Source organism: Sorex fumeus, unplaced genomic scaffold (assembly GCF_029834395.1).
Source record: "Sorex fumeus unplaced genomic scaffold, SorFum_2.1 ptg000047l, whole genome shotgun sequence".
Taxonomy (NCBI): domain Eukaryota; kingdom Metazoa; phylum Chordata; class Mammalia; order Eulipotyphla; family Soricidae; genus Sorex; species Sorex fumeus.
In genome coordinates, this window is record NW_026606104.1 from 54,135,620 (window position 1) to 54,155,308 (window position 19,689).

The following is a 19,689-nucleotide window of genomic DNA, read 5'->3' on the forward strand; positions in this document are numbered from 1 at the left end:
ATGCTGGACGCTAACACCAAGCTTACACTGTGTGTGCGATACGGCTGAGCTGCTCCATAAGGCTCTATCTCTTATCTGCCCAAGGCGTACACTGCACCTCCGGTAAGTGGAAGCGTTTTTTGTTTTCTTTTCTTCTGCTGTCTTTTCTGCTCATTTATGTCAGAATGTCCATGTTTGATGGGACTAAAATGAATATTTCTGGGTTGCTGATTATCGTTAGTTTCAGAGTATGGGAAGGGACAGTATAGTTTTTTTTTCCACTTTGGTTAAGTCCCATGCTTTTCTTCAGTATCAGCAACTCTGAGATGGATGCCATGAATCTACAGGAAAAATTAAATTCTATAAAAGTCTTTTGCTTTTTCTTATTTTTCAAAAAAAGAGCTCCTTCCGAGTGCTCTTTCTATTTTTGGCAGGGGGGGTGGGGGTTCAGGGCTTCTTCCTGGCTCTGCCTCAGGAATTACTCCTGGCAGTGTTTGGGAGACCACATGGGATGCCGGAGATCAACCCTGGGTCATGCAAGGCAAGCAGCCTACCTACCCACTGTACTATCTCTCCAACCCCAACCTTCTGAATACTCTGAATTTTCTTAATGTGTAAGGTTTTCCTTATTTACTTACTATACTAAGGACTTTAGTCCTATGTAAAATATGTGTCTACTGTTCTTGTCCTTCATGTTCTTTTAGACCTGACTAGGGAGGCAGTTAATAAATAACACCAGATTTAGTCACATCTTGGTTAGATTCTGGAGTGCATTGGACAAGTTACCTATCCTTTCTGCCTCATTTTCTCTTTCTTTCTTTCTTCCTTTCTTTCTTTCTTTCTTTCTTTCTTTCTTTCTTTCTTTCTTGTGTTGGGGGGCATACCTGGCAATGCTCAGGGTTTACTACTGGTGCTGCACTCAGAAATTACTCCTAGTGGTGCTTGGGAACCAAATGGGATGCCAGTGATCAAACCCAGGTCTGTTGAGTGCAAGGCAAGAGCGCTACCCATTGTACAATCGCTCTAGACTCCTCTGCCTTATTTTCTTATATGCAAAGATTAAAATAAATTTTTATAAGATTGTTGAGATTAAATATCAGTGTTCGATAAATATGTAAAATTTCAGTAATTTACTGACAATGATAGCTATCATTATAATCCTTGTACTACCCATTCTAGCCTAGACCAAGAGAAAAGTTGTCAGCGGTTCCAGAAGCGAGGGATTCCACCCTGTGAGTGGTTACTCCTTTTACTGAATAGCCATTGAGTAGTATATGAATGGTGTGTGGCTACCTGGCTTCCCAAATTTCTCTTGTAATCCTGTGGTACTACAGTTACCAACAGGAAAATCCTATTTCAAGAGTCTTCTCTGTGAGTTGCAGCACTGAAACTTTGTTATGTGGGCTTGAATTCTCTTTGGAAATTGGTAGATGTCTTTAAGAACATTTATTAATGAATCAGTCTTAGAATAATTGTCTTCTTGTTTCCTTAATAGGAACACTGACAGGCTTCAGAATGTTTTCTACACATGGGAGCTTATCTCAGGCTAGGTTCTTCTTGTCATCAGAATTTGGTGTATGGTAGTTCTTTGAATAGCTCCTTTCAGTAATTGGGCTTCTCTGATTTGATTTTCTTTTCATTTTTTCTTTCAGGGTTGCAGAGCAGTTGCTGGGGTGATTGACCTAGGCACAGTGGAGATATTTCCCATCTTCAAGGCCATGCAAAAGGGCCTTATTGATCAAGACACAGGACTTGTGCTCCTAGAATCCCAGGTTATCATGTCTGGTCTCATTGTCCCCGAAACCAGTGAAAAGCTCTCTCTGGAAGAGGGTTTATCCAGAAACCTCATTAATCCCCAGATGTATCAGCAGCTGCAAGAACTTCAGGATGTCCTGTCCTTAATAAATAGGCTTACTGAGAGTAAAGGCCCTCTTTCTGTGGTGGAAGCAATCGAAAAGAAAATAATCAGTCAAAGAGTTGGACTGAAAATCTTAGAAGCTCACCTGGCAACTGGAGGTTTCAGTCTCCCCTTTCATGATAACTGTATTAGCTTAGATGAGGCTTTTCAGCAAGGCCTTATTCCTACATGGCTTCACGCGATGCTAGAGTGTCACCTGAGATCATCTAAGAATTTGATAGATCCCAACACAGCTGAGAAAATTAGTTTGCTGGAACTGATGCAAAGATGTATTGTCCACCAGGAATCAGGGTCAAAACTGCTGCCAGTCAAGCAATTGGCAGGAGGAATGGTGAGCTTGAAATCAGGACAGAAAGTTAATATTTTCCGTGCAGTTCAGGAAGGGCTAATAGATAGGCAGGTTACTGTCCGGCTGCTGGAGGCTCAGCTTTTTGCTGGTGGCATAGTAGATCCAAGAACGGGACATAGACTTACAGTAGAAGAGGCTGTAAAACACAATTTGATTGACCAAGATATGGCCTGTGCTCTTCTCACAAGGCAGCTCCAGACAGGTGGCATCATAGACACTATCACTGGACAACGGTTGACAATAGATGAAGCAGTGAGCAAAGATCTAGTGGCAGCTAAGATTGCTCTTGTGATTCTGGAATCCCTTCGGTCATTCATGGGGTGTCTGTGGCCTGAATCTGGAGAGATCCTTCCAATAACAGATGCCCTGGAACAAGGAATTGTATCTACTGAACTAACTCATAAAATCCTTAGTGGCTGGCAATACATTGAGGCTCTATTTCTGCCTGAAGCCACAGAAATTTGTTCCTGGGAAGAAGCAATAGAAAATGGAACCTTGGACAAAGATCTCGTCAAAAAGTTAAAATCAGTTTGCATACCTGATGTGATGCCCCACATGCAATTAGCAGACTCTTCAGAACAAAGCAAATTGAACGGTAATTCTTTAGTGGCAGATCTCCTCTGCAACAAGGGCCAAACTGAGGACAAAGCAAGCCACAGAGAAAAGCTGTTGTTTCAGCTAATGACTCACAGCTATATTAATGTGCACAATGGACAGAGGCTGCTCCTGCTAGACAGTGAGCTGATAGATACCCTAACTGCAAGTGGTGAACATCTACCAAGTCCCTCGGAAGTGTTTGGAATTGGGTGTCGAAGAGAAGAAACTCCCGAGGAATTAGAAGAATCTGTAGATGTGAAAGCCACTGAAACTTTCTGTGATGGGCTGCTGGAAAAGCCAGGTGAGATCCAGAACAAAGAATATACTGATCAGGCAAACTCCACTAAAGTAAAAGACAACAAAATCACTATTGAAACTGAAGGTTCTTCAGTGGAGAACCCAGAAAAGGACCTGTTTGTAGGAGAACAAAGAGCAGGAGCTTCAAATATCCAGACTTCGAAGAGCAAAAATAAAGTCAAATCAGAATTAAGAAGGCAGTTATTAGGTACCAGAAGGGAAGACCAGATAGAAGTGTCTGCCAGAGAAGATGTTAGTGGAGAATTTCTCCTCACAGTTCCTCTGGAGAAACGCCAAGAGATGACCTTCATGGTGGACGACAATTCCTTTTCTGTTGAAACACCAAGAAAAGAACACCAGACTCTTAAAAATACTTCCTTGATTTGTCAGAAAGAACAGGCAAACACAATTGAGATTGAATACATTCCAGGTAAAATTGGAAGACCTCTTACAAAACTCCAAAGCAAAATGTCACAATCACAGGTAGAGAAAACTGTAGATTTAGAATCAGAACTTAAGACTAAAAATGATGTCAGTATTTATTCTCAGGACCAAAAGGAAGCCATAAATAAAACATTTTCAAGTAGGGATGACTGTAAACAAAGTCAAGAAAGACTTAATGTTGTAGATGGTAGTATGGTGATGTTAGAAAAGCCAGAGAAGGAAGATGGTGGTAGTGAAATTTCCTTGTCATATGCTCATCCTTCAGAACTGCTTGAAGAAGTTACCTTAAACATGTTATTTGAACAGTTACTAAATGGTGGCATTTTTCATGAACAAACAGGTCAAAAACTCTTACTAAATGAAGCAATAGCCCGAGGGATTGTTCCCAGTCACACTGCTGTGAAGCTTATGGCAAAGATGAACATGTTTCGAGGTTTCTTTGACTCTCAGACCTGTGAGTTTTTGACAACTGAAGAAGTCATTGATGAGGGGCTGATGGATGAAAAATTACTACATAATGTCCTCATGGCAGACAAAACAATAAGTGGTGTCTTAGATCCCCGTAACCACACCCTTTGCTCTGTGAAGGAAGCAGTTGCAGTTGGACTTCTTGACATGCAAACAGCCACTCGAATTTTAGAGGGACAGGTGGTGACTGGTGGGATTGTTGACCTGAAACGAGGTAAAAAAGTTTCTGTAACTTTGGCCTCAAATCTTGGCCTGGTGGACAGTGCTGACCTGACAGCACTAATAAATCTGGAGAAAGCTTTCAAAGGCAGAGAAGCTGACAAAATAGTTAGGGAGAAGTTAATTAATTTACAAATGGAAACAACTGGGATTGTGGACCCTGATAATAAAGCCCCATTAACAGTCGTGCAGTCCATGGACAGAGGTCTTTTGGAGAGAGAGGAGGCCATTCAGTTGTTGACCAAGCAGGTGGTAGATGGTGGCATCATTCACCAGGTATCTGGGATGAGACTTTCTGTTGATAATGCCTTTGAACATGGCATCATTGATGAAGATTTAGCCAAGCAACTGAGAAAAGTTGAGAACATAAACCTCCAACAATTTTTTCATCCTGAGACAAAAGAAGCCATCTCTCTCTCTGAAGCCATACAATTAGGCCTTGTTACCCCAGAATTGAAAAAAGAAATTGAAGAAATTCAGGCTTTGACTGGAAACTTTATGGAACTCATTTCTGGCCAGAAATTGACATTGGCAGAAGCTAAAAAGGAAGGATTGTTGCCCTCCGATGCAGCGCTGTCTTCAGGAATAATGCATGGGATTGTAGATCCTGAGAGTTACAGAATCGTTCCCTATTCAGAATTAGTAAAGAAATGTAAGATAGATATTGGATCTGGACAGAGGTATCTAGAAGTAATTCCTTTCTCAGACATTAAAGATAGAGTGAGTGATAAAGTACTTACATTGGCTCAAGCAACTCAGCTTGGAAAAATAGACTTTGAGTCTACTCTGAAGATTCTGGAAGCTCAGGCAAATACTGGTGGGATCATAAATACTGCCACAGGACAGCAGTTGACATTGTCATCAGCTTTAAAACATAAATTAGTAGATAAAAATATGATCCGAATTATTGCATCTCATCAAATGTTAAATGGAGGAATTGTTGACATATTTAATGACCAGAGAATGACACTAAAGGAAGCTATTGAAAAACAATTTATCAGTCCTGAACTGGCAACTATGATCCAAATAGATTCTTCAGAGTTCAGTGATCATGGAGATCAGATTAGAAAGCAAGATGGAATTGAAGTATGTGAATTAAAGGAATTTCTAAGAAAGGAAACATCAATTGCTTGTAATCAGACTGATGAAATGAGTTGTGAAAAAGATGAAAGGGAGAACTTATTTCGGAGTGAAAGTCAGTCTGCACAAGAAAAGGTCAAAGCAAGAATTTCAGAGAAGAAGCAGGTCAAAGAGAGAAGGGAAATTCCCTTAAGGAAATTTGAAAGCAGGGATGGAGATAAGCAGAGAGCTTCTCCAGATGTGAAAGACTCTGTCAATATCAGATGTCCTAGTGATTTTAAAGGTAAATCATCATTGGCTCATGTTTCGGTAGTGACACACCCTCACGCAGAAGCTTGTGAGTTTAAAAGTGAAGAGATGGCTAGTAATGACATGGGGGAAAGGACACATGAAGAACAGGAGCAAATAAAGCCACTAGAAATTATTTCTCATATGGATCAATGCATGCCAAGTCTAAATTCTAAACAAATAGGGGAAAACCAAGTAGATATTATTTCAGAAGTGCATGAGTTAGATTATAAAACAATGGGCAAATTGCTAAACGAGCAGGTCATGGAGAAACCTAGGGCTACCAAGGAGAAAAGTAAAAGAAAGAGGAGGAGAATGACTGTAGAAGAAAATGTCCCAACATGCAAACCGGAAGTTCTTTCAGAAGAAAAACTGAATCAGGAAAGAGCTGATAGAGTTGACCGTGATTCCAGTCTAAAAAATCAACCTGTTGAAATAACCATAGGTGAAAAAGGAAGAGAAACTGATAGAGAGCAGGAATTTCCTATTCTTTGGAAAGCTGAAGATTCTTGTTCTCAAATGATACTCAGTGAGAGCTCTGTAAAAAACCAAGATGCTCTAACATTCTCCAACTCTAATCAGATCAGTGAAAGAGAGAAGAAAAATTTAGGCCTACCTGTGTGTGTAAAACCAGAAGAAAATTTTTCTCAGGAAATTACTGATGTGACTCAGAGTGAACAGTTGTCTTTTGTGACTCCCAAACCTGAAGGGTTGCACTGCCAGGAATCAGTTGGCAAAGCCCAGTCTTTCCAAGGAACCACGAGACAGGAGACCAATTATGACGATTCCTATGTTACTTTTAAGACCAAGGAAAGCAAAGATCTAGATCTGATGTTTTCACCTAATAAATATGAAGAAAAAGCTTACCAAGAAGTACCTTTTGACTCAACAAGAGCTATTAAATTACAGGAAGAAATTATACTTTCTAGACAAGAGTCAAAAGAAGTCAGTTGCCCAGAATTCTCAGACAGGAAGGATGGCCTTCAGGATAGTAAAAGTGACCATGAACTTAGTGGAATCCTCAAGTCCAAAGTAGCAAAAACTCAGGAATTAACTGGAGAGAAATTTCTAGAAACCACAAACCCTAAAGTTGCAATTGCAGGAATAGGGTTATTTGAAGGCAGGGAGACTCAGGGAGATCCCAGAACCTCGGTGTCCCTTCTTCCAGAGAAACTGCTCAATGATATTTCTCAAAAACAGAGTGCAATGCAACAAGATGCCACCATTTGTCCCAGTATTCCAGAAACCAGTGGAGACAAGACAGTAATGACCTTAACATCAGACACTGCAACAAAAACCATTGAGACACCACAGGAACAGCTCAGAGAAAGCCCTAGAAGTGAACCACCACCCTTTGTGACTACATTAGAGGATACAGAAAATGAACGTGTAAATCTGGAGCCTTTGAGAGCAGCTAAAGTAAGTCTCCCTAATGGGTGTGTGTGTGTGGTGGGCGGGGGTGTTCATGTATGTATGTGATTTTCTTGTTATAGGGCCATACTCATACTCCTGGACTACCCTTTGGCCATGCTTGCATATTGCTCTCGGCAGTGGCGAGAGTTGCCAGGGATTTGAACCTGGGCTTCATGCGCCCGAAGCCCTTGAGCTATGTCTGGCCTTGAATATATATTTTATTTTTCAAACTTTAATTTTGTTTTTTGAACCACATTGGGCAGTGCTCAGTGATTACTTCTGGCTCTGCATTCAGGGATCACTCCTGGCAGGACTCTGGGGACCATATAGGGTGCCAGGATTGAACCAGGTCTGACACATGCAAAGAAAACAGCCTACCCACTGTACTATGGCTCCAGCCCCTTGAACATATATTTTAAATATAACTGGTTTGATGTCAAAATTCTTAACCAGATGGTAAATTTGCATATGTGTAATTGTGTGCAAACACAGATTTTAGGGCGTTAAATGTTTCTCTAAGATACAAATTCGTGGGGCCAGAGCAATAGTACAGTGGGTAAGGCACCTGCCTTGCACACTGCCAACCCAGGTTCAATACCCATAACCCTATATAGTTCCCTGATCCCCACCAGGAGTGACCTGAGCACCACTGGGTGTGGTCCCCAAATAATTATATATATATGTTCATTTGTCAGAATCCTTTTATAATGCAGTTTGGAAATTAGGCATAAGCACAAAATGTTTTTCTGAATTTACAAACGTTTTAAGTTAAAAACCTGTGCCTGGAGAGATAGCATTTGCCTCACAGGTGGCCTACCCATATTTGATCCCTGGCATCACATATGGTCCCTCATCACCTCTCAGGAGTGATCCCTGAGCACAGAGCCAGTATTAATCCATGAGCACAGCTGGGTACTACCCCCTTGGAAGGGAAAACATGTTTTAAATTAAAAATTAACACTAGAGGGATGGGTACTCGATCATTGTATAAACCCAAGCACAAAAATTTATAAGTCTACAATTGTACTTCATGGTGTTTCTCTAATAAAAATTTTTTAAAAAATTAACACTTGAGCTAATTTGAAATACTATGATGAAGCTATCTGAAATCAGAATAGCTTTGGGAAATTTTGCTAAATTATACTTATAGGTTGGTAATTATAAACTTCTGCCCCTTGAGGAAATTAATAAAGTTGCCTTTTTCCCTTATGAGACAGTTGACAAAATAATGTGTTTTATTTCTTATTGTATATAGTAAATGGGCTGGAGCGATAGCACAGCGGTAGGGCGTTTGCCTTGCACGCAGCCAACATGGTCGACCCGAGTTCGATTCCTCTGCCCCTCTCGGAGAGCCCGGCAAGCTACCGAGAGTATCTTGCCTGCACGGCAGAGCCTGGCAAGCTCCCCGTGATATATTCGATATGCCAAACACAGTAACAACAAAGTCTCCAATGGAGACGTTACTGGGCCCGCTCCAGCAAATCGATGAACAACGGGAGGGCCTTTACCTTTACCTTATATAGTAAATGATGCTTCTTTTCTCACCTACTTTCAAAAGCCGACTGAAGGCAGAATGTCAGACCTGAGTAAATTTTCTTTTTGACTCCACAGAATGTATTTAACCGGCAACTCTGTTTAGAGCATGATGAGAAGCTGGTATCCTATTTGTCTCTCTTAAGAGACATTGAAATGAGAACCAAGCAGATTCAACCTCTGGAACGAAACCTCCCAGAGTTACAGGAGCTGCTGTGTCATGCCAAGGTATGTTTCCAGAGACTGCTACCAGGCAATCAGCTTGAAGGAAGTAGACACTGTTCAGGAAGAAAAATATATTCAAAAGCACTATCTTTTGCTTTCTTCTGCAAATCTGGAATAGTAGAATAAAAAGTGGTTAACAACAGCTCCTGAGGTCTTTAAAAAATTGCCAAAAGCTGATGTCATAGAAACCAAAGAAAAGGGGCAGGCAAAGAGGCGTAATCGGCCCGTCGTAGTAAATACAGTCAGATGGCTGGAGAGATAGTGCAGGAGGAAAGGCGCTTCGACTAGCTGAGTGGAATCCTGGTTTGGGATATTTTTTATGTTTTGTTTTGCCCATTCGGGATCTGGAATGTGGAAGTCATCCCTTTGATTGGCTTTATTTTGTATGACATTATGGAAGGTGTCATGATGCTCTAGGAAAGACAAAATTTTGTAGTGGGTAGTTTAACACTGAGTCAGAAAGCTTGAATCCAGGTCCTTACTCTATTACTTACCGTCTGAGTGGCTTCAAGGAAAACTTTTCACTCTTTCAAGCATTTCTTCTGTAAATCTGGAACAGTAGAATCTTCTCTTCCTTCCTCTAAAATTAATGTTTGGGGGCGGGAGAGATAGGATGGCTGATAAGGTGTTTGCCTTACACACAGCTGGCCTAGCTTCAGTCCAGAATCCACAGTATGGCTTTGGTTCCCCAACCCCCACCAGAAGTTATCCCTGAGCACAGAGTCAGGAGTTAGCCTTGAGTATCATTGAGTATAACCCAAAGACAAAAAAAAAAGTAATAATTATGGGCTGTAGAGATAGTGCAGTGAGTAAAGTACTTTCCTTGCATATGGCCAACCGAGTTCAATCCCTTTCACCACATGTGATCCCTGAGCACAGAGCGAGGAGTAAGCCCTGTGGCTTTTGCTTGGTGTGGTTCAAAAACCAGAAGGAAAAAAAGAGAGAGTGAGTGTGGTAAATTTACCCAAATTTAAAAAATGAGGTACTGGAGAGATAGCACAACAGGTAGGTAGGTCACTTGTCTTGCAGACATCCAACCTGGGTTGAAACCCCAGCACCGGTATGGCTACCTGAATACCTGAACTCTGCCTAGGAGTGATATATTAGTACAGAGTCAGTAATAAGCCCTGAACACTGTAGGATGTGGTCCCCAAAAAACCCAAAACAAAGAGTGCATTTATGTACAGAAAACATTGAGTCTGCCAGCCTGTAAAGAGAGAAAAATTATTCACAGGTGATTCCTAGAGAGCCGATGATAAATTTGATTTTTGGAAGTAACTTCACTTTATTTCCTCAGGTATTAGACAAGGAACTAAAGGATCTGTCCACTTCGGTGAATCAGGAATTGAATTGTGTGAATCAGATTATTAGCAGCCAACCCCAGGAAGTTCCTGCACAACTGCTTAAGGCTCTAGAGAAGGATGCCAAGAATCTTCAGAAGTCCCTCAGCTCTGTGTGTGATACTTGGAGCTCTAGACTTCTTCATCTTCAGAATGTGGTGGAAGTCAAAAAGGTAACTTCTTGTTTTTATTCACATGAGTTTTACAAAGTCTAGGCAACCTGGTCGTTTTTATAATCTAATTTGCCATTTATTTCTAGACTGATATGTTAAATCAATACGAGCAGTTAGAAGGCAGACTTGAAGTTCTGAGAGCCTGGTTTAGCAATACCTACATTACTCTGAAGAACAAGGACTATAACAATGAAACCAATGCTGAAAACTTGAGTCTCTGTCTCCAGCAGATTGAGGTAAATATGCGTACAGTCACAAGCTTGGTTTCTGTTTTGTGGCATCAGGAATTAAACCCAGGGCTTCACACATATAGGACAAGTACTCTACTACTGAGCCACATCTCTGGCCTTTTTAATTGGTTTGGTTTTTTGGTTTTTGGCCATTCCTGCAATGCTGAGGGCTTACTCCTCAATCTTTGCTCAGGGATCACTCTTAGCAGGGCTGACCAGAGATCAAACCCGAGTCAGCAGCGTGGAAGGCAAGGCAAGACTCTAACTGCTAGACTCTCACTTTGGCCTAATAAGCTTTTTTTTAATTATTGGGGTGGGGGGCACACCCAGCTCTACTCTGTGCATACTCCTGGTTCTGTGCTCAGGGATTACTCCTGGCAGGCACTAGGGACCAAATGGAGTACTGGGGATCGATCTCCGGTCAGCTGTGTACAAGGCAAGTGTCTTACATACTACATCATCTCTCTAGCCCTTGATTTTCATTTTAGAACAGAAATTTATTCTCTCTTTGGTTATGTTGGCCTTTGATTAGAAACAATATCTTTTAAGATAGAGACTTAGATGTTTTATTTATTTTCTTTTCCTTCTGGCCCTAGGATCTGAAGCAGCCTATAGCTGAAAGGAAATCTCAACTGAATGATCTTGCTTTTGATATTCAGTTCTTTATCTCGGAGCATGCCCAAGACTTGTCCCCTCAGCAAAACCGACAGATGCTGAGGCTTCTGAATGAAGTACAGAGGACCGTCCAGGACCTTCTGGAGCTGACTGCAGCTCAGATGCATGCCTTGCAGAACCGTCTCCAACAGAAGGAACAGGCAGCCCAGGTCAAGGTCAGACTGAACCAGCAGCTGGACTTATTTGTCTTTTGGGACTTCTGTCTTTGGACTTTCTGGCCAGTCTCCATCCACCATGATTTTAGGAGCCTGCATTTACCAAATTTGTAATTTCATGCCATTCAGTCCAGCTTGGTTCTAGTCCAGGAAGTAGCTATAGCTCTTTGGGCTGTTTTTCTTGCCTTGTTTTGGTTTTATGTGCGTGTGAGAGAGAATCTGTGTGTTTATATGTATATGTGTGTATATATATATATATGCATGTGCAAATAAGACTCTAATTTTACTGTCTCTTTGTCTCTGACTTTCAAATGCAAATCATATTCTTTTTTGAGGGCTAGGAGGAACATTTGGTTTCACTAAGCTCTTGAGAGGAATGGTTCTGAAATCAGTTTTGTTCTGGGGCATTTCAGGTGTTAACAAAAATATAGTTTTCCAGCCTCTAGGAACTAATGAGGAAATTTTATCAAAACCAATTAGTTTTTTTCTTTGAAATTACTATCATTTTCTAGTAGCTTTCTTCACACTGTAATATTTGCTGCTTGTTTAATTGTGGAAAGCATTGTGTAGAAACTTGGGTAACATATTTTCAAAGATTAATCATCCTACTACCTTTCACAGCTCTCTTCTTACAAAACTCAATACAACTGATGAATGGTAGCATTTTAACCTTGGACTCCCAAGTATGATGTTATTTGTCACTTTAAATAATTAAGCTACTTAAATAAGTTGAAGTTCAATAAGATATTCAAATTATTATTGTAGTAAATATATCTCCAGGTATCCTTTATTAAAATTGTTCAAAATAGAATAGAGCTTTTGAGTTATACTTAAAGGAACTTAATTTAGTAACTTCCATATGTCCCCATTACTGCTTAATTATTGTACTACATTTGAACAAAATTCTGATGAAACACTTTATGTTACTTTCTAAATCTGCAAATTTGCAACATTCTCATGTAGAAATTTTTATGCGTTGGTTATAGCCTCTGATAGCATTGCTACTTTCTAAATCTGCAAATTTGCTACATTCTCATGTAGAAATTTTTTTACCTTGGTTAAAAACATAGCATTGGTCTGAGTCATCTTAAGACACAGCTCTGGTCTAGGGTAGACCCTTGATCTGCATCAGGTGATAGAACTACATGTGAATATTCTTTCTTTGCATTGATTAATTCCACAATGTTTATTAATCTTGTATTGTCATAAATGCTCTGCTTCTCTTTAAATTTACCCTGAATGCATGTGTATGTCTGTGTGTTAACTTGTTTGCTTTGCTTTTTTCAGATTCAGTCTGCACCCATCCTAACCCATGAAGATCCCGTTTTACAGCTGAAGAGCTCTTAGGAGTTCTCTTCCAGAGCCCTTCTATTTGTCATAAGAGGGGGAGAGGGGGCCTATTGGGCACCTGTTTGTAAGTGCAGGTGACTAAAACACCATCAGAAGGTAGACTGGTGGCAATGGTTTTAGAAGAATGGTTAGGAGAACACATCATGCTCAATTGCTCGCTCAGTCAGGTGCTTCATTGTCTTTCAGATGAGATGAGACCTGGTAAAAGGATCGAGCACAAAACCATATTCTCTCTCTCCCCAGGGGCCTGCTGTTTCAGGTTTAATATCAGTTCAGACACCTGAAGGACAGAGCCAGTTTGCTATTCTAGGGCATTTTCTTTCTCAGAATAGCCTTGGCTGGAATGTAATTGCTCCATTTAATGGGTGTCTATATTTGAGCAACATTTGACTTACAAAGTCAGCTTCATTATTAAGAAGCTGAGCTAGCTCATGAATTACCCAGTTTCTTTTCCTTCTTCCTTCTAGTCCAGTCCTTATTTATCATTTTCCATATTTTTACTTAGTATATATTCTCTCATTTGAATAGAGAAATTGAATCACAATTTATTACCCCCTCTGCAATCCATTTCTCAGGAATTTGCAGACCCAAACCTGAGAGAATTCTCTCCTGATATTATTCCTAATTATAACCCAGATTATAGACCTGGAACAGTAGACTATTCAAATGAGGGGAGCTTTCTGAATATGATTTTGGTGCTTTTTCCTTTTCTAGTATCCCACCATTTCCCCATCCTTGTTAATATAACCTTCCTGATTTACATTTTAGGAGAAAGTATCTTGCATTTATAAAATAAATTTGTTAATTATCTTTGGCCCCTTTGCATTTTAATTAGACCCTGCAGAAACAACAAACTACCTGCCACCAGAAACTGGAGGATCTTTGTACCTGGTTAGGGCAGGCAGAGAGAGCTTTGGTAGCCCACCAAGGGAGAGCCAACCAGCAGGGTCTCTCTGCTTTACAACAGAACCAAAGTGACTTGAAGGTTAGTATGAGCTCATCTATTTTTTCCCCTTTTCTTCAATAACTATTTATAAAGATTTGTCTTATTTTTATATTTATAAAGCCAGGCACAATTATTAGTGCTCGCAACACATTGGTAAATAGACCTCCCCACTTTCATGGAGGGTAGAGTCTAATGGCAAGGACAAACATTACACATGAATATGTAATTGTGAACTGTTATTTTTATAAAGGTAAAATGACAGGAGAACATATAACGAGAGACAATCTAATCTAGAATGTCAGAAGAGACGACCTTGAAGAATAATCACTTAGGGGTCAGAGCCATTGATTGCCTTGCATGAGTCCAACCCAGGTTCCATCCTTGGCATCCCATATAGGACCCCATGCAAGGAGAGGAGTAACCCCTGAATACTTCTAGATTTGGCTCAAAAATTGTTTAAAAAAATTTTTTTAAAGAATTATCACTTAGCCTGTGAAATGAAAATTTGGCTGTGTTGGGGGTTGGAGTGATAGTACAACGGGTAGGGCATTTTCCTTGCACGCGGCCAACCCGAGTTCAATCCCTGGCATCTCATATGGTCTCCCCAGCACCGCCAGGAGTAATTCCTGAGTGCAGACCCAGGAGTAATCCCTGAGCATTGTTGCATGTAACCCAAAAAGCAAAAAAAAAAGAAAAGAAAAGAAAATTTGGCTGTGTTAACTAACACACAAAGGGGTGAGAGGAGGAAGAGAAGAGACCAAGCAGAGGCCTTTGCATCTGCCTTAAAGTAGGAATGGATTGTGCACAACATATTTGGGTGTTAAGAGGAAATCAGGTAAATTGGAGTTCAGACAACAAAAAAAAATTAATGAACAGTGAGACTGGAGAATAAGTGTCACCCATTTCATATTCAGTCTAAAGGCTATATGAAGTTTAAGGATTAATAACCAAGAAAAAGTAAATGACCAACCAGACCTCAGTTCTACTAATCCTCTTGCTAATTTTAGAAAACATTGATTCTGAAAATAACTCATTATGAAAAGTCAAATCTTTGTGGTTCTTCTTTGTTATTGGCAATCTCCTTTTTTTATCTTTTTTCTTCACTAAATATTTGCATAAAAATTAAATATTAGAAAATTTCATAACTTAAAATATTTTAATTTTGTTTTTAAGGCCTAGCAAGATAGTACAGCAAGTGGGGCACTTGCCTTGCATGAGGCTGACCTGTTCAATCCCTTGCACCCCATATGGTCCCCCAAGCTCCACCAGGAGTGATCCCTGAGCACAGGTGCAAGAATAAGCACTGAGCATTGCCAGGTGTGGTTCAAACACCAAAAAAAAAAAAAAATTGTTTTTATCCCAGTTTAGGCCTAAATTAAAACAAAAATTATTCTAGTTTAGTTCACATGTTTACAATAGTGTTAACATTTATGGTTTTGATGTACATGAATTACTGTTGCTCACCACTATCAAAGTGGTGCCTTCATCATTGTCCTTATATTACTTCCTGTCCATCAGTTCATTCTCCCTATGTCTCCTCCACTTGCTTACGTGCTTGGTATTCTTTTTTCTTTTCTTTCTTTCTTTTTTTTTTTGCTGAGAGCACACCCAGTTCTCAGGAGTCACTCTTGGTGGGCTTGAGGAACCATATGGGATCCTGGGGATCAAACCCCAGCCAGTCACGTATAAGGCAAACACCCTACCTACTGTACTATTGCTAAGGCCTATATTGTCAGTTTTATATAGTCCTGGTAGGTCTAAATACTTATAAGGCAAGTTATAGTCAGGGACAGATACATTGTAGTGTGTTAGGGATATGCTGTCCTCCCCTTTTACTTCTGTACTCTTAGGGTCTTAGAAGCACGGAAGTTGAAGGCTGTTGTTCCTGTTTTCATGTATTTAGGATTTACAGGATGACATTCAGAACCATGCCACCTCATTTGCCAGTGTTGTCAAAGATATTGAAGGATTCCTAGAGGAGAATCAGACTAAACTGAGCCCCCATGAGTTGACAGCTCTTCGGGAAAAACTTCATCACGCTAAGGAACAATATGAGGCTCTCCAGGAACGGACACGGGTGACTCAGAAGGAATTGGAGGAAGTATTGACCTCAGCCCTACAGCAGGAGACTGAGAAGGTAACAAGTCTGCTATAACAGTTGGTGAATTTCACAAGTGAGAGTTAGATTTGGTATATGTAAACAAATAAAAGATAAAGAGTAGGAGTTGTCTCAGAGAGCACTGACTGACAAAGACAGGCTGCTTCAGAAGCTGGTCTCTAACATGGTATTTGTTTTTAAGAAACATCTTGAAGTTATATTGGTGATATGAGAGAATGGCATAACTATATATTCAAAATATAGACTCAACAACACTGAAAACCTGAGATCTAGGCTGCAACCACTGGAACTTCGTAATGTGCTTGTCAAGGTGACAGGCATGGCGGGATAACAATGGAATACGAGAGTACTGGTGTAAGGAAGTTGGCACTGGTGGTGGGATTGGTGTTGAAATATTATATGCCTAAAACTCAATCATCAGTAACTTTGTAAATCACAGTTCTTTAATTTTATAAAATTCAAAAAAACATACGTAAAGAGAGGCTAGAGTTGATAGTATTACAGGTAGGGCGCTTGCCTTACATGTGGCCTACCTGGGTTCTATCCCCAGCATTCCATATAGTTCCCCAAGTCTGTCAGGAGTAACTTCTGTGCTCAGAGCCAGGAGTAATCCCTGAGTATGCCAGGTGTGTCCCAAAAACCCAGAAAATAAAAAGAAAGATCCCAAAGAATTTTAAGTAAGGAATAGTTGCTGGGAACGTGATACTACAAAAACAAACATTTTGCTTTCTGTATGCTCAGTAATCTGAAAAATGACATAAAGACCTTTGTGAGGAAGGGCCATAACCAGGGGAGGAAAAAACAAATGGCATGTTTAAAATACAAATCTCAGGTCCAGAGAGATATAGTACCACGAATAAGGCACTTGCCTTGCATGTGGCTGGCCTAGGTTCAATCCCAGGTACCATATGATCTCCCGAGCCCTGCCAGGAGTTACTCCTGACAGACTTGGTGTGGCCAATAAATAAATAAATGATCCAAGCATACTAGGGAGAAGAATCTAGGGAGTCTGAGTGGGCCACAAGCTACTGAGCTGTCTAAGCTAAAAGCTATCTAATGTGCCATTACAGTACACTGGGAATTGTGACTCTGGGATAACCAAAGAGAAGGGAAAGACTCAAATGATCTTCTAGGGGAAAACAGAAAAAAAATAAAAAGATCTCTAGTCAACACTGGCAGATCCTAGAATTCTTTGTCTGATTATGCTCTATGAGACTAATGAAAGAGGTAAAGGACATTAAAAGATAAGTTACTTGAAAATGAATTCTGAAAGACATGAATATGTCATTTGGCAAAAACTTTTTAGTTACTGAAAACACTTGAGGGATAGGGGATGTAGCTCAGCAGGAGAGCACTCGCCTTGCATGTACAAAGCCCTAAGTTTGATCTCTAATCACTTAATCACTTAATCACTTAACTTCGGTCGATTTGCTCGAGCGGGCGCCAGTAACGTCTCCATTTGTCCCTGTCGCGTGCTAGTGTAGCCCAATGGCATCTGTTCGCTCCGGGAACATGAAGGGCCTCAAACCGATCGTTCATGATCTTGACGAAGAAGTCTGACCATCTGGAAGGTGGGCGGCCACACGGTCTTTTGACATCCCGTGGAATCCAGTCGGTAACAGCTCTAGTCCAGCGGTCGTCTTTAAATCTCATTATGTGACCAGCCCATCTGATTTTTGACACCTTGGCATATGAAACAGCGTCCCTGATTCTTGATCGTCGACGGATGTCAGAACTCCGGATTCTCTCTCTCATTTGAGTGAAACGTGATATTCTAAGCATAGCTCTTTCTATTCTTCTTTGGGAGACCTGAATAGCGTTCTCATCTTGTTTGCGTAGGGCCCAGGTCTCTGAGGCATATGTTAATGCAGGAAGAACAGTGGAATCAAAGAGATGTTCCTGGAGCCGGAGGTTCTTCGTCCTCTTAGCTGTTTCTTTGACGTTCTTGAAGGCATTCCAAGCCGCTCTCTTCCTCCTGCGCAGCTCAGGTGCCAGGTCATTTGTCATGTTGACCTCTCGACCTAGGTACACATAGCTGTTGCATTCGGAGATGGTCGTTCCATTGAGAGCGAATGAGGCGTCAGGAACAAGGCTGTTTCTCATAAACATTGTCTTCGTAAGATTCAGCTGTAGTTCTACCTTTCCACACTCACGGTCAAAGTCGGCCAGCATTTGTGCGGCTTGGCTGATGTTTGGTGTTATTAAAACAATGTCATCAGCAAAGCGGAGGTGGTGTAGTTGCCGACCATCTATCTTCACTCCCATTCCTTCCCATTCCAGTCGTCGCATGATGTTCTCGAGGGTGGCCCTGAAGAGTTTTGGTGAAATGGTATCACCCTGCCGCACCCCTCTCTTGACATCAACGATCACTTCTTTGTAGAATGGTGAGATCCTGGTAGTGAATCCGCAATAGAGCTCACGGAGGATCCTGATGTATTGGGCTTGAATGCCCTGATTGGCTAGGGCTTCAATGACCGCTTCCGTCTCAACAGAATCAAAGGCCTTCTTTAAATCAATGAACGTTAAACAGAGCGGCATCTTGAACTCCCAATGGAAAACCAGCAGGACCGTACTACTGTTCAAGAAGGGAGACATCCATGACATTGGCAACTATCGCCCGATCTGCCTATTGTCTGTCATCTACAAGTTGTTCACTCGAGTCATCCTAAATAGGATTGGCCGAACACTGGATGAAGGACAACCATGCGAGCAAGCAGGGTTCCGCAAAGGATTCAGCACCATCGACCATATCCACACGATAACCAAGCTCATTGAGGTTTCTCGGGAGTTCAAGATGCCGCTCTGTTTTGATCTCTAATACCACAGCAAAAATCTTGAGGGACCTGGTAGATGGTACAGAGGACAATGTTACTTGCCTTGCATGTGCTGGCCCCAGGTTCTATTCCTGGTACCACCTGTCCCAAGCATCTCAGGGTATAATCCTGGAGGCCATTAAAGCAACTGTAGTTTTGGTGTGGGGAAAGGAGGCAGGATTTAAAAGGGCATCACACACACACACACACACACACACACATACACACACACAGAAATGTTTTGTCTTTCAGATTTTTTTTTGTGGGGGTAGGGAATGGAGGAGGTGTTTTGTACCTCACCCAGCTATGCTCAGGTCTTATTTTGTGCTCTGTGCTCAAGGATCTTTCGTGGCAGTGCTCAGACCATATGTGGTTCCAGGGATTGAAACTGGGTCAACTGCATGAAAAGCAAGAGTCCTACCCACTATACTATTTCTCCAGACCCTGCCCTGCTTTTTTCAAATTTTATTTTGTCACTGTGAATTACAGAATTATTCATTGTTGGGTTTCACACCTACAATGTTTCAACAAAATTCCTTCACCAGTGTCCACTTCCCTCCATCAATGGCACCCTTGCCCCTCGCCATAGCCCGTTATTTTTTTTAAGAAATGATGTAATTTTCATTCAAATTCCAGTTGCCTAAAAAATAATTTTTCCCTTTCCCTCTTCCCTTTGTTATTAATTTTGTTATAATTTTGTTTGGGGTTTTTTTGTTTGTTTTTGCTTTTTGATGAAGTAAGATTGTTTTTATTGAAACTTATTTAGAAAGATGTGAGGGGAAAGAAAGGGATAAGTGTGTGTTGAAGAGAGAACATAGGCTTCTCCAGGGTGGAAAGAGGCAAGTGAAGAATTATGGAGATAAGCCAGTGAGATTCGTGTTCAAGGATAAACTTGGGCTTGAAGAGCAAGATTCTTGTCGATATTGTTAATGTGATGAAAAGACCCGCACACATGCCTGGGTGCTGTGCTTACACAGTTTAGCTGTGGTGTTCACAAGGATTCATGTCTCAAGTTGCGGTTTTGTATACTTGCTGTAGTGTGCACCGAGGATTACACATGTGCCCACCAGGGGTCACA

General features: G+C 40.9%; 1 protein-coding gene across 23 annotated transcripts in view; it reads left to right on the forward strand.

Annotated features, from left to right (window-relative positions):
- The window catches only part of MACF1 (microtubule actin crosslinking factor 1), a 403,924-nt gene that overhangs the window by 244,988 nt on the left and 139,247 nt on the right, over nt 1-19,689 (forward strand). For 18 of the 23 annotated variants that reach the window (XM_056123700.1, XM_056123697.1, XM_056123710.1 and 15 more), the window contains 7 exons: nt 1,632-7,058; nt 8,664-8,813; nt 10,108-10,323; nt 10,410-10,559; nt 11,150-11,383; nt 13,569-13,718; nt 15,583-15,816. In XM_056123700.1, the coding sequence (XP_055979675.1) occupies nt 1,632-7,058; nt 8,664-8,813; nt 10,108-10,323; nt 10,410-10,559; nt 11,150-11,383; nt 13,569-13,718; nt 15,583-15,816 (6,561 nt within the window). The remainder of the gene's footprint in view (nt 1-1,631; nt 7,059-8,663; nt 8,814-10,107; nt 10,324-10,409; nt 10,560-11,149; nt 11,384-13,568; nt 13,719-15,582; nt 15,817-19,689) is intronic. The other 5 variants (XM_056123704.1, XM_056123708.1, XM_056123706.1 and 2 more) reach the window with 1 other exon arrangement.